This window comes from Chelonia mydas, chromosome 1 (assembly GCF_015237465.2).
Source record: "Chelonia mydas isolate rCheMyd1 chromosome 1, rCheMyd1.pri.v2, whole genome shotgun sequence".
NCBI lineage: Eukaryota > Metazoa > Chordata > Testudines > Cheloniidae > Chelonia > Chelonia mydas.
This window is the reverse complement of record NC_057849.1, coordinates 283,725,372-283,741,835: the sequence shown is the minus strand read 5'-3', so window position 1 is coordinate 283,741,835 and position 16,464 is coordinate 283,725,372. Positions and strand designations below refer to the sequence as shown.

The window sequence follows — 16,464 nt, the reverse complement described above, 5'->3', positions numbered from 1 at the left end:
CCATCAGCCTCTCCCCTGCCAATTATTTTTAGTTAAACTCACAGACTGGTCATGGGCTTCTATGAATTTTTGTTTATTGCTTGTGACTTGTCCGCAGCTTTTACTAAAAACCGTGACAAAATCTTAACCTTACTAATGAGTTTTGAACACCTGAGGCTGGCAATACCAGTTGCCAGCTGCTTCCAACTGGCTCCTAGCTCTGACACCTCAGTAAAGCCACAGAGGAGTGGGAGAAGCCTTTAATTTCCTAAGTAGTTGAGCCATGTTCCTTCACCTGTGTTCTCCCCCTGCACCTAACTACTACAGATTCTAATCTCCTGTGCCCAGTATTGGCTGTATGCCCCTCTCCCCCTCAGCACGTGTCTGCACCAGGGATGGACCCCCTGTAGATTTTAGATCCCAGCATCTTTCTAACTCCTTTTCCCTCCTGAACCCATAGGATGGAGACAGAGGCTGGGATATTTGTCTGACTCCTCAGAGGACCCTGTATTGAACGACTGCCCACTGGAATCCACTTCCCAAAGACTGGGTGGACACAAGTCTCTATTTTAGGTGACTTCGGTTCTGTAGCTGCTGTGCATATAGAAGCACCAGAGAGGTCAGTGGGAAGATCTGTGCAGAGAACAGCTGCAAAAATGGGCCCTTTGTGGTCAGTGGTTTTAATCAATACTTTGAAACCTGCACGGCTGTCAGAAATAAGGAAGGCAGATGAATTCTGCTCTTAATAGCTCCCAGATCCTAAATGAGCAAACCCACAAAAAGTAAGCCCTACCCTTTTCCCATTTGACACAAATGATATGTTTTGTCGGTCTTCATTTAAAAAAGCTTTTTCAGAAATGTCTCTTAGAATGGGGGCATCTTTCTACAGCTTTCTATTTTAATCAGTGCTGGTCGCTGCTCACTGCCCCTAATAGGTGTGAAAGCTGGATGTATGGCTCTGACTGGTATGTGTCACTACTATGGCCGTATCTATCCAATTTTAATAAAGCTAGATACAGCAAAAGCTTTGTTGTCCGACATGTTGGGGGGATACAGGGTGCTGGTTAGTCAAAAATTCCAGTTAACTGAGTTATACTTACCAATGGAGGGAGGGAGTTTGGGCGTGGGAGGGGGTTTGGGGTAGGGGATGGGGCATGGGAGGGGCTTCAGGGTGTCGGATCCTGGCAGCGCTCACCTCGGCAGCTCCCTGCAAGTGGCTTCATGTCCCTGCTGCTCCTAGGTGGAGCCACGACCAGGCGGCTCTGCATGCTGCCTCCACCCGCAGGTGCCGCCTCTGCAGCTCCCATTGGCCACGGTTCCCAGCCAATGGGAGCTGCGGAGCCAGTGTTCGGGGTGAGGCAGGAGTACCACACAGAGCCCCCATGGCTGTTCTTCCGCCTAGGAGCAGCAGGGACATGGGAGCCACGTGGAGCCAGGTAGGGAGCATGGCAACCCTTCTGAAGATTTGAACATGGAGATATCAGAAATGCCAGTTTCTAGAGCTTTCTGGTTGGTAAGGTGCCAGATAACATAGCTTTTACTGTAAATGGATATGTTCACATACACTTAGTTTGGAGATTTCCTTTCTTTTCTCAAACCCCAATCTCAGGTTAAATGGGGTTCACCTACATAGTTCAGTTTAAAAAAAAAAAGTCTGTATTTTTCTTCAGAACGGCCTATGAACAAATGCATTCACAATGCTATTCCAGATGTCCCAGTCACTTCTGGGCAGCATTCTCTGTCTCACTATCCTCCCTTAGCCACCATCATGCTCACAATATTGTTTCTAAAATGAGGATGGCGCACACAGCTCTCTGCTACATCCGTCTCTTAATTCAGCAAGAATCAAGAAAAACCAGATTTCATACTGAAAGGCAAAGTCCCTTTCAGAAGTAGTTCTCTTGGTTCTAGCCTGTTGCTGGAGAGCCTGTTACATGGCCATGTTGTTACAGGAGCTTCCCTACAAGCTGTATTGGAAGTTGAGCAGATGAAATTCAAAATACAAAAGTTTACCCACCGAGATGAACTTGTTTAATGTATTCAATCAAAGCAGCTTTGTTGTCATTCCAGAAGGCCTGAAGTTGATTTGCTGGTGGATATTTACAGCATGACAACTCCAACGTAATTTCAAAACATTGTCCCCAGATGTAGTTGTAATCCTGCATCCCACCTAAAAAAATAAAAAAATAATTTGATTATTATAGTGAGAGCCACTGAGTAAGAGCTAAAAATGGACTAGGAGACTTGCAACTTTTCCTAAACTCTAGCCTTCTTGAAGCATTTCCTTAGATCATGATGCAAGGGCAATTCAATTAGAGAAATTATCACAAGTTGGGAAGTGCAATTGTTTTTTAATCCCACAGTCAGTTAGATTTATGATCCCCTGTGGAAAACCTGCTTAATTACTTAAAAAAAACAACAACTCCAAAGTGCGGTGGAATTACTAGAATGAGGCTATAATAATGATTGAGAAAGGGGACCCTTTGATTCAAAACCTCTCCAAGTACTCGTATCTATAAGAGGGACAAAAAATTACACTTTGGCACTAAATTTGTCATGCTTAGTTGTGCCTCAAAATCCTTTTAGTCATTTGAATTATGATTGTGGGGAAAAGGTGGCCTTTTTTTTGTTTTTTTTACAATAAAAAAATTGTTCGGGTGTGAGTTTTTTGGCATGCTGAGGACCAAAGGGACTTGATTTAAACAGGGAGGATACACTATATCTTACACGTATTTATCTAAGCAATTATTTAGCTTAAAATACATTTATTCAGTATTTTAGTTTTTACACATTTTATTACGTTAGAAAATGGCAAATTATATTTCTTATTTACAAGATTTTTTTATTTTTGTGTGTCAAATTATTTGGATGGAAATTGGAATTAAATTAGAAATTCACAAAAACAGCATTTAAAGGTTTTTATTAGTTAAATAAAACTTACTTTAAATGTGCTGGACACAAAAGGAAAAAAATTATTTTTGTCAAAGCATGTTCTGCATTTAAAACTGATTTATTAAATAAAGGAAGTATTATCTGCAGTTAGTGAATTGAACTGATTGTTTCTAGTCACTATGTCCTTCAAGATTTTAGAACTAGTAGATCTCACTCTCACATTGAATTTTTATTCATAGATTGGAAGAGGAAAACAAGCTTCCATGTTTTTTCAACTCCTAATTGGTTTCTTAACTTTGAATTAACTAGCTAATGAACTGAACTATGTGAATGAAATGAAGAAAATATTCTCTACAACTTCAGAAGAGGTTACTGCTGTCAAAATCTGGGCTAGCACTACAACAATCCCTGGTTCCAGAGGCTAAGCCAATGACTTCCACCAGTTCAGTGATTTGACTTTATTTAAAACTTTGCAGCAAACATGTACTCTTTGAATATATTTTTTATTTAAATAGCTTATGGTAAGTTTGGACTAAACATAGGTTGTCATAATTTCAAATTTAATTTTCTGTTTATTTTTAAAAATAAAAGGTATTTAATTTAAATAAAATTCCATTATATATATTTTAATATAATGATTTTTATCCACCCTGCTGTATACTTTGGTTGTAGAAACCTGGATTTGGCATTTGCAGTATGGAGAACTCTGGGAGGAATGTAGGCTTTGCCAAGCTTGGGAGAAGACTGGCTGAGTAGTTGAAAATAGTTTACAAAACACGTGTAGTGTCACTTTTCATAGTGATTATTGTACATAGAATGTGATTATTCAGGTGTGTATATCTGGTTATTTACACATGGATATAAATAGGGGTGTATTTGTTTCAGTGATTAGACATGAAGATAGATGTTAAGTGAAATTGATTCTCTTCTTTTTAAACAAAAGGAGAGAGATTTTTTGATCTCAGCTGCACAGATAACTCTACCGATAACTGGACACTTGATTTACACAACCATAGCAGAGATAAGAATTTGGCACAGAGTTTATCGTATATGTATGTGCATTTATATTAATGCATAAACATTAACCCCTTCCCTCTCAATTTGTGTATTGTAGGGGCAGGGCTGACGGAGCAAGTGCAAATGAAGGAGATGGGCTTGTGGTGTTATCTGAGTGGGGAAAAGCTGGCCTGCCAATAGGGGAGGGGAAGCCTTAGTGGCAGCTTGCCAACAGATAGCCTTGCCAGCTGGCTAAGGAGGAGCTCTGAGGAGATGTGACAGATTAACAATGTCCTGCAGTGTTCTGGACAAACTTTATGAAATTAAGAAACTTTACTGCATTAAGTATAATACCTTTGGGGCCATTGTATTAAAAATGCACATTTATGTACTATTGTAAAATTGTATGGAACTTTGTTAGCCAGAAGACAGTATGAATGTAACCTGCATTTAATTGCAATTAATGCAATATGAGGAACTTCAAAGGACCTTTGGAACAATGCATGTAAAGTGGATTTCCTAGGAAATACCTGCGAGTAAGGGGAATGCAAATGACCCATTGGAATCCATCCCTTTGAACTTATGCCCTGGGAAGAGAAACCAAGTGTCTGCTAATCACCTTCTCCTGGAAACTCCAGATCAAAGATATAAGGGGTGTATAAGGAGTAGACTAAGCTTGTCATGAGTGTACTTGTTCTGAGCTGAAGCTGTGATGAACTTGAAACCTCCTGGGCCTGGTCTACAGTGGGGGGGAGGAAGGGGGGGAGAGATTGATCTAAGTTACGCAACTTCAGCTACGTGAATAACGTACTTAGATCTACTCACCACGGTGTCTTCACCTCTGAAGAGAAGACAAGAGAAGCTTGCTCCGAGAGCCTGTCTTTTACTGATAATAACACAGTGAAGGCAGAGAACTGTTCAGCCTGGAGATACCCTGGTCAGAAGGGAGAGAGATGCACCCAAGAGAAGTGACAGCCAGGGGAGCCAGAAGCCTGAAAGCGGGCGCCCTTGCTGGACCACAGAGGGGGAGTATAGGTGCAATTGCCCTGAACTGTGACAGGTGGCATGCTGGCTGATAGAGCAGTAAAAGAGCTGGGCTTGAGGGCAGGGAGGAGCTGAAGACCCAGGCAGTGGAAACTGGCCCATTAACTTGTGTTGGCTAACATGTTTGTACATGCTCATCTGGATGCTCCACAAAAGCTTGTGTCCTGAAGTGCCCAGACTGCAAACACATTGGATAGCTCAAATTAATTAGTAATCAGCTCACTTGAGTTAAACACTAGTGTGGACAAGTCACAGAGCTTTCACTGTCAAGGAATGCAGAGGTGTGTTAGCACGTACATGTTGGAGAATCAAATAAAAGCAGTGGAGATCAGAGAAAATTGGAAAACACTGAAATTTTACCTTGCAGTGGGTACCAGGCATACCCATTTGTAATGCCATATGGAAAGACTGGTTTATTCCCACATTCATTCCCTTTGTACATGCTGGCATGGTTGGAAGAGTAGGTTTTTGCAAGGTGTATGAAAACATCATCATCTTGGGATCTGCTATAGCCTTGTAAAGAGCCAGTAGCTGTATAATAAAGATGGCCATGGTACAAGCCAAGTTAATGTTAACACACACACAATATTGTCTTAAATAAAAAATATTAAGCCCCCAAACCTACACATCAGTTTGTGTGATCCAGTGAAACTGTACTACCAGTGTATCCCAACACATCTGAGCTCATGTAAGTCTGGTGCTTCTCTTCACCACATCAGGCATTTTATTTTGCTCATGCTGAAGCTGGCAGAAAAAACTGGACTCAAATAGGAAACAAGGATATTATCTTACCTGGGTTACCGTTATCAAATGTATAACTGGCAACCAGTGCTCCACCGTGCAAGTTAGCTGAAAGAACAAATGTCTCATTTTTTATCCAATTTATCACTGCTTGAGTCTCTGGCTGGATTGTAACATTGTTACTGTTGAAGACATCAGGGAAATTCCTATTCAGATCTTTCCCATTCTTATTGAACCTTTGAGAAAGAAAATACAGTTCTATATTTGTTAATCTGTTGCATCTGAGTAGATTCACAATGCTTCAGGTCTGTGTTAGTGACTGTTGGGCACAGAGTTACTGGAACAGTACATGGAAACAATGAGCATCACAAACTGGGTTTTCACAAATCATGAAATAGTGACTTTATTCCGCATTGTGGATGCTACTAGCCTCTGCCCACAATGGACTGATTACTGTAGAGTAATTAAAATATTTCCAAGTGGAGACATTAGGAGTGATGCTTGAAACCTCACCCAAAACATAGTAAAATGTAACATTGTTGCATAAGCCAAATAAGAGAGTGTATGGAATAAAAGGGTTTGTTTTCCACTTGTTTAGAAAGAAAACATGACTCACACATGACTGCCAGTCGTAATGCAGTCATCCCAAGCATGTGGCTATAAAAACTTTATAGATATCCAAAGCATTTTTTTCCTCTGACGGTGTATGAAATTCCAACCTGTGTTCAAATGCTCATTTCTTCCTTTCTTTTCTCCCCTAGGAGGACAATCTACCCATCTGATTAATATTTAGCTTTGGGTGTTAATTTTTAAAAGTCTCATCAGCTTAGCATCAATCCTGTGGATGCTTCACCCCATGGGAAAAAAAACAACCCACCCTCCATTTAAAGATCTTAGCCACTTGTTTCAGGAATAAAAATCTACCTTATTCAAAAGCAGGGCTTACTCTAGTTCAATAAGGCGCCAAATCCCCTAAGTTGCCAAGGTAGCTATGACAGCCAAGGCAAAAGACCCAGAGAACCCTAGTCTTAGTTACACAAGTAGTCCTGGTACAATCAGCACGACTACTTGCATGAATATGAATTGCAGGATGGGGCACTTTGTTCTTCTCTACCTTCCCAACTTTGTTAATTTGTTCTCTGCCACTTGGCATTTCTCTCCCTTATACTTTTCCATCCTGTCTCTTTTTTTTCTCTGGCTTTTTAAAATTTTCTGCCATTTTTGGTCTCTGCAGGGTCACCAGCAATCACACTAGAGCATACAAAGGTTTGCAGACGTGGCACAACATTTACACTTTCTTTGGCATCAAATACTTTACACACACACAGAGCCAGCTACCATTAGTGCAATCTCCCTTGAAGCCAGCTCCGTTTGCACAACCTCATCCACATTATTGAGACTGCTTTTTAATACTACTTTGTAATTCTGCCTTTCATTAGCATAGACGGAGCCTAGGGCTTTGTCTTCATTGGGAACGTGGCAGTTCTCCTGCCAATGATCTAGTACCACTGCAGCTAGTGTGAACGTGGCTGCTAATATTTTTATCCTGTCTTAACTGGATAAAAGCAATATGGACACAGAAGTGTAAAAATGCTGCGGGCAGTCTATGCTAGCAACACTGGTGCTAGACCAACCATCAGAGAATTGCCTAAAATTCTCAGTGGAGATGTGCTGTAAGAATATGGCCAGCCCCGCTTTAGAGGAAACACTACACAGCACCTCCCGACACGTGTATAGCTGTCTGTTCCATCTTTGCCGAAAATTGGCCCAGAGTAGAAATCAACTGAGACAAGGTAAGTGTTCTGCTCTAGGGGTGGGGTGGAATAACTGTGCTTTTGTAGTGCATAAAATGTCTGGTTTTAATGTGAATTCTTAAATGTTCTTTCTTGGTGGGGCAGGTGAGGAGTGGAGGCTTTGCCCAGTTTGGCATTTGTATTGTTAAACACTGTATTCATTTATGCTTCCCTCCCCCACGGCAAACAGATTCATTTTAAGTTTTCAATCTTCCACCTCATCTCAAAGAAGGGTTGGGAGCAGAGGGCATTCAAAATTTGAGATTCTCAGTTGAAGTTACGTCCTTGTGACTGTCTTTATTTTTTGGCATCTTGGGGATCCCGAGAAGATGTACTTTGAGTCAGAATCCAGAATAACCTAAGGTTAAACCACTTAAAAACTATGATCATTCCTCTCTAGTTCAGAGCTGGCGTTCTCTCTCTCCTCCCCCACCCCGCCCCTTGATCTCCAAGGGCACATGCATGCGCACGCTCGCTCTCTCGCACACGCAGCATCTGACAGTTTTCTTCAAAGCAAAGCCTGTGCCCCATTTAGTATGCCTTCTAAAGACTGTGGCCCAAAACATATCCCGAGTGTAGCTCCTAGGCTAGTCTATCCACCAAGTATGACCCAGCCACTTGGCTGTCTCTAAATGTTAACGAAACAAACAACAACCTCCCTACTTACTGTCTCCTCTGCCCCCTCCCCCACCCTGAAAAAACACACATCCTTACCTTCCTTCTGAGTAATAACAATCATGCACTGTTGTAGCTTCAAATCCATCCGGGTTCATTGATGGCATGATATGAATCCGCGTGCTATCGATTAGCTTTGTAACAACTGGATCGCTCTGATCGTTGGTCACCAGGAAGTCTATCAAATGGAGCAGCAGCTCCCTCCCAACGGTCTGTATTAAGAAGCACAGGTTTTTATTTTTCCAGTCCACTGTGAAGACAGGAAGACACTCAGCACAGTGCGTATTTGATCGGACAAAGATAATACTGTGCGATATAGACATGACAGAAAACTATAATCATAACACACATCTGCTGTGGTCAACATTATTTTGTTACAGTTCTTGGCCAGTTCTTGGAAAATTAAATGTAATTTAATAGAAGAGAAAGAAATGAATGTAGAGGGGCCACTTCTAACAAGTGATTTTAAATTCAGATTGACTAGGGTTTCTTCTGTAGTGGGAACTGAACTGTGCCAGCTACAATGATGTTTAAGTCGTATGCAGATAGGGATTGTTTGTTTGAGACCCATCTTAGAACTATGCGTTGTTAGCATGTTAGCATATTAAAACCATCCTAGCAGTGGTGTAGGGTTGTCTGTGCTAGGGAATTGCACTGTTGCATGGGGCAATATCTTCTTACTAGCCATCTTGTTTGGGTGCACACAGTGCACCATATCTACACACAACACTCTGTTCAACCACTGGTGGGCCTGCGGATTTCTGCACTGATCCCACAATGCCTTGGACCTTCCTGGGGCAGGTGCATAATGCCCTTGCCCAGGGGCCCGGCAATTCTGTCGGCAGCACTGCCTACGGATCTTTTCACTGGGCCCTGTTTATTCTACCACAGACCATTGCTCACCCATATGGATACATGGCTTCTACGGATCACTTGTCGGCTTTCAGAACTGCCACTCACATCATTATGGGCACAGTAAAATCAATACCACAACTGTGGCTTCCAGTAGTGGTGTACAGACTTATATCATACATCAGCATTTGTAAAACTGTCAACATAACAATTTAGAATCAAGTGTTTAAGTAAGAACTGTAGCAGTTACTTAGTCACAAACTTCTACGGAATAAAGGATTCTGGTTTGGGCTGGTTCCTAACCAGCATTTTACGAGGGATTTAGAGCTATTCATTACAGGATTCTTGAAATATGATGTGATCTTTGCAGCAGTTCAAGTATTGCTAGGCATCAAAACACATAACTTAACTAGTCCCACAAGAGAGGATTTCTTCTAAAAGATAACATGAATTTTAAATGTGGGTTTTTTTTAATTCATTTATTTTAAACTTAATCTCTTTAAAAATACAGAGGCCCACAATAATAGTCACTGATGAGTTTGCTGATTTGTCTTAAGTTGTTGGTAATTATCTTCCTTGTCTGGTATATGAACAAAAAACTCTGATGTTTTATGAAGCCAGAAATTAGTAATAACTAAGGCTCTGACCCTGCAACAAACTCCTTAGGGGGAATGCCCAAAATAAAAGTCAATAGGCAGGCCTCCATTCTCAAAGACAAGGGTGAAAGTAACTTAATGGACTTCCCGGTATGCAGGGCAACTGGGGTCCTGGGCAAGGTGGGGGGGTGCTTGTGGGACCCCGGAAGGGGCGGGGCCTCAGGTGGAAGGGGCAGGGCTGGGGCCAGACTCCCGCAGCCAGCCCTTCAGCGCTATCTGGCTTGGAGCTCAGGTGACGATTTAAAGGGCCCAGGGCTCCAACCACTGGCGTGGTAGTGGAGCCCGGGAGCCCCGGGTCCTTTGAATCACCGCCAGAGCCCTGGGGTAGCGGCAGCAGCCCCAGGGCTCCGGCAGCAGTTTAAAGGGCCAGGGGATCCAGCTGCTGCCGGGAGCCCCAGGCCCTTTTAAATCGCCAGGTCCCGGGCCAGCTGCCCGTTCCCTCCTCCCCCACCCCCCGCTGCCATCAGTGGCCCTGTCGGTACAATCGGCTGTGTACCGGTGCCCACTTTCTTACTGGTACGCTGGACCGGACCGGCTTACTTTCACCTCTGCTCACAGAGCTCATTGCAGGATCAAAGCCAAAAAAGAGAAGAAGGTAAATGCACTTTGTCACATTCCCCTAACCCCCATTCTACAAAATCAACAATACTTAATAGCCCTCAGTTTTTGCGCAAATTATTTTATTTGCACTGCAGTGGAGAGGTAGAATTTAAAAATCAGTTTATCAAAGAAGAGGAAAGTAGACGCTGAATGCCAAGTATTTAACAAAGAGTGGACTTCAAAATATTTTTTTACTGATGTGACAGGAAAAGCTGTATGCTTACATTGCAAAGTGTGGCACTTTTCAAAGACTACAACTTAAACCGGCATTTCGAGAGCAAACATGCATCCACATATAAAAACATGTCTGCTGAAGAGAAAGTTAGAAAAGCGCATTAGATGGTTGCTCGAATGCAAAAGAGCAAAATTTTTTCACAAAACTATCCACAACACAAGACAGAATTATAAGAACGAGCTACATGATTACACACAAAATCGCCCAAAAGAGCAAACCATTCTCCGAGGGAGAATTTGTCAAGGAATGTTTGGTTGACTCTGCTGCGATATTGTGCCCAGACAAGAAAAAGCAGTTCAAAAATGTTTCATTGTCTCGGAGAACCTGGACCAACAGTTGAAAAGCAAGGTAAATGATTTTTCATACTTCTCAATGGCACTCAACAAAAGTTGTGACATTAAAGATACAGCCCAGTTGTTGATTTTCATTTGAAGTATTACCATAAATTTTGAACTCTCAGAAGAACTGGCATCAATGCAGTCAATGAAAAATATGACTACTGGAAAAGATCTACTGGAGGCAGTAAATAAGTGTCTCAAAATTGGGATTGGAGTGGAAGAAATTGGTGAGTGTGACCACTGATGGAAGTCCTAATCTGACAGGCAAAAACATTGGATTGTTGAAAAGAATACAAGACCAAGTGACAGAAACAAACCCAGAGCAGAAAATCATTTTTCTACATTGTATTATTCACCAAGAGGTCCTCTGCAAAAGTGTTCTGAAATTAAGCAATGTTGTGGATACAATTACAAAACTGGTCAACTTTATTGGAGCCCGAGCATTAAAACCTCAGGCAATTTGTCTTTCTGCTGGAGGAGTCTGAGTCAGAGCTCAGGGATGTTCAGTACCATACAAATGTTAGATGGCTTAGGTTGGGGAAAGTTCTGAAAAGAATGTGGGATCTGAGAGCAGAGATTGATTTGTTTTTGAAAATGAAAGGAAAAGATGTGGTTTTCCTTCAATTGAATGATGTGAACTGGCTCTCTGATTTCGCATTTTGCCATTGATGTTATGGGTTATACGAACGAATTGAATTCGAAACTGAAAGGTGGGGGGCTTTTTGTTCATGACATGGATTCCCTTGTCAAATCTTTCATGACAAAGTTGCTCCTTTCCCCATTAGATTGGAAACAAGCAGTTCACGCACTTCCCCACTTTGCAACAGATTACAATATCTGACCAGAACCTGGAAAGATACATGTCATTACTGCTCGCTATGCATGCTGAATTTTCTTGCCGTTTCGAGGATTTTAGAATGATAGAAAATGACATGGCTTTGATCTTCTCCCCTTTCACATGTGATGTGGCCTGTGGACAACACTCCAAGTGACCTCCAACTTGAGCTTATTGACTTGGAGTGTGATGCATTGCTTGAGGAGCAATTCAAATCAGCATCACTTCCGAGGTTTTACGCATCTCTCAATGAACAGAACTTTCCGAAGATCAAGGCTCTGTGCCCAAAAGATGCTTGTACCGTTCGGATCAACTTGCGTCTGCAAGCAGACACTTTCTGTGATGAAATTCCATAAATCAAAGAACAGCTCTTGGATCAATGATGACCACTTTGCAGCAGTGCTCCGCATTGCAACAACAGAAATGACACCTGACTTCACCTCCCTTGTTAATGCCCATCAGAGACTTTCTTCTTCACACTGAGTGAGTTTCATTTCTTCTTTTACACTTAATTTTAATAATGAACATAAGTTGTAAGTAAAAGCTAGCGTTAGTGTTGTTATTACAATTTTTACAAGTGTTCACAAAATGGTTTGCAATATAAATTGCCTTCTAAGATAAGCTTTGGATAATCATGTATTCAGTTAATTGTTATTAAGTGTAATTACTTTGTGTAAAGAACATAATGGGGGTCTTTTTACAATAGATGGTGAGGTAATTTCATTAATAAGAAATGTGTGGCCCGTGAGGACTTACCAAAATTCGTGGAGTGGGCCCCCTGTGAAAATTATTGCCCACCCCTGAGCTAGAGACTAAGACCAGAGGAATGATCCCCACCTCTGTAGATGTGCAGGTCCGACGCACAGAGGCATGTCTGGAAACCCATGATAAGATGGTGAGCACAGAAAGAGAGTACCAGGAGGCTTGTGTGGATACCAGTGCATTGGCTGATGAGCTAGACATCCAGAAAGACCTCCCAAAAGGAGCAGGTAGCAGTCTAATAAAGAAGCGGGTGTCCTGTGGCACGAACACTAAGATCCCATGCACAATAGAGGCTGCAATAATAGCAGTAGCTCCCTCATCTACAGAGCAAACCTCTACAATAAGGTGCTGTGGTGAGCTAGAAGAGAAGGCTGCTACTGCTGATCAGAACCAGGCTGAAATCCTGGAACTACGGACACAGGTCACACAATACCGGCAGGAGCTGGAAGATATCTGCTCTTCATGAGACAGGATCGTAGGGCAAGCAGTAAAACAGGAGTAAGAGCTGACCTGCCTCACATTGGAGGAGACAGGGGAACAGCAGTGCTTTCTGCTGCAAAAGGAGCTTACTAAGCTCCAGAACCTGCTCAAGGTCCAGCCAGGATCAAAGTCCAACTCGGCAAAGGAGAAAGAGCTGGAGTTGTGTGGACCAAGGCCACTACAGAAGGAAGATGACTTGGACAAGGATATATATCTGCCTGATGAAGCAGAGAGCTGCCTGACTGTGGCTCTAAAACCCTAGGATCTTGATGTGGCAGCAGAGCAAGGCCACAACCAGACCTATACTAAAAAGAAGAGCTCTTCTCAGAGGAAAAAGGAAGCTAAAAACAGTCTTAACATGCTGAATGTTGTCCACACAATAGTGTGGGTATGGAAAGAACAGAAGTGGGTGTTGCTAAGCCAGGTATTTGAAAGCAGTGAGCAAAACAGTACAGTCCCTGGAAAACCTGGAAGGGATCTGAACCTGGATAGAGATATCCTTAACTCTGAAGGGTGTACATGCAGATGCATCCAGAAGGACTCCTCTCCAGATCCGGAGGCCACATTAAAAGAGTTTATTTCTTGGGAAATCCCAGCTTTGTTATCCAGCCTAGAGGTGGTAAAAGACTTTCACAATCTGAACGCCCTGCATGTGGTAAATTATGACAGGGGCAGTGAGTTGTATGGGCCCGTGGTGCCCGTGCTCCACCAATCTGAGAGCATGGCGGCCTGGTTCCACCAAAGTTCAGGGCCGCGTCTCTCCCCCGGCTCTGCATTCCCCCCTTCCCCCACATACACCTCCCCCAGAGCGTCCCTCCCGGCGCAGCCTGCCGCCCCTGGGCAATTTAAAAGGGCCCAGGGCCCCTGCCATCACTACTGGCAGCACAGCAGGGCTAAGGTAGCTTCCTGCCCGCCTGCTCCGCTTCCGGGAGCAGCCGGCATGTCCCTGCAGCCCCTCATGGGGGTGTGTCTCCACACATTGCCTTTGCCCCAAGTGCCGATTCTGCCAACTGCGGCCAATGGGAACCGCAGTGGCCTGGGCAGCGTTGTGCGGAGACCCCTCTGGGCCCATCGCCTAGGAGCTGCTGCCAGAGTGGGGTGCGGATCGCTTTTGGGAGCTGCCCGAGATAAGCACTGCACCCAAACTTTCTCCCAGAGCCCGCCCCGCACACCTCCTCTTGCACCCCAACCTGCTACCCCAGCCCAGAGCCCGAACCCTCCCTCTCCTGCACCCAAACTCCCTCCCAGAGGCTTAGGCAGGCTTGGGGGCGGGGGACAGGACTTGGACCCATTCTGGGCACCACCAAAAATTATACAAACCTGCCACTCCTGAATATGGAGGGTTATGTGCAACGTATGGGCTCCCTACAGAAAGAAGGACTCCAGGCTGTGGTAACTTCATATTTGTCTGAGGAAGATAAGGGTATTGCCCAGGACCTGGTGGACTTCCTAATGTTAACCAAACAAGAAGTTCCCCCTTGGCTGAAGAACATGGCTAAAGGGTAACTAATTCAAACTGGTTTCTCCAGAGACCAACAGACAAAGAAACACTCAATAAGACTGATGGGTGATTTCTGGTAAGCTTTTAGCCTGCATCTAGAAATGTTTATTTTTTTGTTTTCTCTGTAGTGCTTTCACCTTAAGAATCAATGTGGCTGCTTACAAAGAGCTGTGTGGTACTCATAACTGCTGGCAATCACACTGTCCATAGCCTTTGAGGAGAAAGTAAAGTGCAGACTCTAGCCTGTTTAGGCAGTCTGGCTTGCTGGGAATATCAGTGTACGCAGGGACCTGCACTGTCTGCGGGGGGAAAAAACCCCAGTCCGGAAGGAGAGAGACTTTTGTCTTCACCCAATAGAGGTGATGTCTGAAGAATCAGGAACCTAGAGTGGGTGTGCTTGGTGTACCACAAGGGGAATACATGTGCAGTTGCCCTGAATTACAATACCAAGCACTAAATGGCCCAGGTATACCTCACTTTGTTTGCTGGGTTTATTCTTGAATGAGCCATAGCCTGTTTAAAACTTGTATTTGTACAAATACATTTCGTTATTGGATGGTACCCAGCTGTATCTGTGCCAACCTGTTGATATTTGGCACTTGTAACAAAACAGGAGTGCTGAATATCATGAGCATGCTGTGTCTTCCTCCTTTTTGCCACTGAACGAAATGTCAAAGCCTGTTGCAGAGCTAGTAATTGCACTAGGTGCTACCAAATCGACCTGTTATATCCCACACAATCTCTAGTTAACTTAGGAGGTGATGGTTTAGAACAATGGTTCTCAACTCTGGTCCACCACTTGTTCAGGGAAAGCCCCTGGCGCGCCGGGCTGGTTTGTTTACCTGCCACATCAGCAGGTTTGGCTGATCGCGGCTCCCACTGGCCGCGGTTCGCCGCTCCAGGCCAATGGGGGCTGCAGGAAGGGCGGCCAGCACATCCCTCGGCCCACGCCACTTTCTGCAGTCCCCATTGGCCTGGAGTGGCGAACCGCAGCCAGTGGGAGCCGCAATCGGCCAAACCTGCAGACGCGGCAGGTAAACAAACAGCCCCAGCGCACCAGGGGCTTTCCCTGAACAAGCGGTGGACCAGAGTTGAGAACCACTGGTTTAGAAGAAGAAGAATAGAGGCAGCGGGAGTGAGATGAGGAAAGGAGGGGGGAAGTAACTTGAGACTGGTTTAAAGCACAGTGTATATTGTGGAAGAATGTTAATCTTCTGCCTTTTTAAAAATGTCATGTTCTGGTGAATGGACTTCAGAGATTTCCAAAGCCAAAAACAATCATAGTGCTACTGGCCTTGTTTTTTAGTTACAGTATAAACACTTGTGTGTTATGCTGCTTATTGGCAAAATATATCACATCCAAGTTATTTAACTTAGGCTAGAGTTGAAAGGTGGGAATCTAGCAGAAAAGAAAACAGTCCACTCTATCATCAAACACATTATTTCAAAGCTCTTTTCTCAGCATCTTCAATTTTTTTTTCTTTTTTTCATGCCATAGTGAACAGTAGAGACAATCTGGTAGTCAGTTTTCATATGGTTCCTTGAAGCACTTTCTTGGCGTTTTGTTTTTTCATAGTGCTCAGCAGGTCAGCTTTAGCCAGACTCTTCCTAGGAATTTTGATGATCTAGATGTGGCTTTCACTCGTTTCTACTGTCAAGAGTTAGGAGACCTATGCTTCTGAAAAGCCCTGGGAAACATCCCAATATATAAAGAAGACACTTGTCGAAAAGAAAACCTTGGGACACAAAACACAGGAACTGCAGAGGTAGCTAGATGGAAAGGTTTGCTTCGGCAGGTCTTTTACCTCAATAATACTTGATATTTGATCACAAACAATCAAAATGCAACCCACTTATCCACCAGATTATCTACCTCCTATCTAGAAGCCTTTCTTTAGTAATAATTCTTTTCATTACATGGAGGTTAAAGTTTTGTGATGTCACAAGAAGCCAACATTATAGATACGTTCTTTCACTTAGGCTAGTTTAACACTGATCATGGGCCCAGTTTCTTGCAACAGAAAAAAGTTAAGATAGTTGTAATTAAAGGAAAACTACTGTGAGTTGTAATAAGATAATGGGGCA

The 16,464-nt window shown here is 43.3% G+C and overlaps 1 protein-coding gene and 1 long non-coding RNA gene across 2 annotated transcripts in view; one reads left to right on the top strand and one right to left on the bottom strand.

Annotated features, from left to right (window-relative positions):
- CPM (carboxypeptidase M) overlaps positions 1 to 16,464 on the bottom strand; it is a 66,813-nt gene that overhangs the window by 9,201 nt on the left and 41,148 nt on the right. The window contains exons 4-7 of the mRNA XM_037886857.2: positions 8,160 to 8,332; positions 5,704 to 5,888; positions 5,272 to 5,442; positions 1,997 to 2,149 (exon numbers count right to left, since the gene is read on the bottom strand). Of these exons, the coding sequence (XP_037742785.1) occupies positions 1,997 to 2,149; positions 5,272 to 5,442; positions 5,704 to 5,888; positions 8,160 to 8,332 (682 nt within the window). The remainder of the gene's footprint in view (positions 1 to 1,996; positions 2,150 to 5,271; positions 5,443 to 5,703; positions 5,889 to 8,159; positions 8,333 to 16,464) is intronic.
- Positions 460 to 3,495, top strand: LOC122466123. The gene is made up of 2 exons (XR_006291410.1): positions 460 to 598; positions 3,111 to 3,495. It is a non-coding gene; the product is annotated as an uncharacterized LOC122466123 (long non-coding RNA).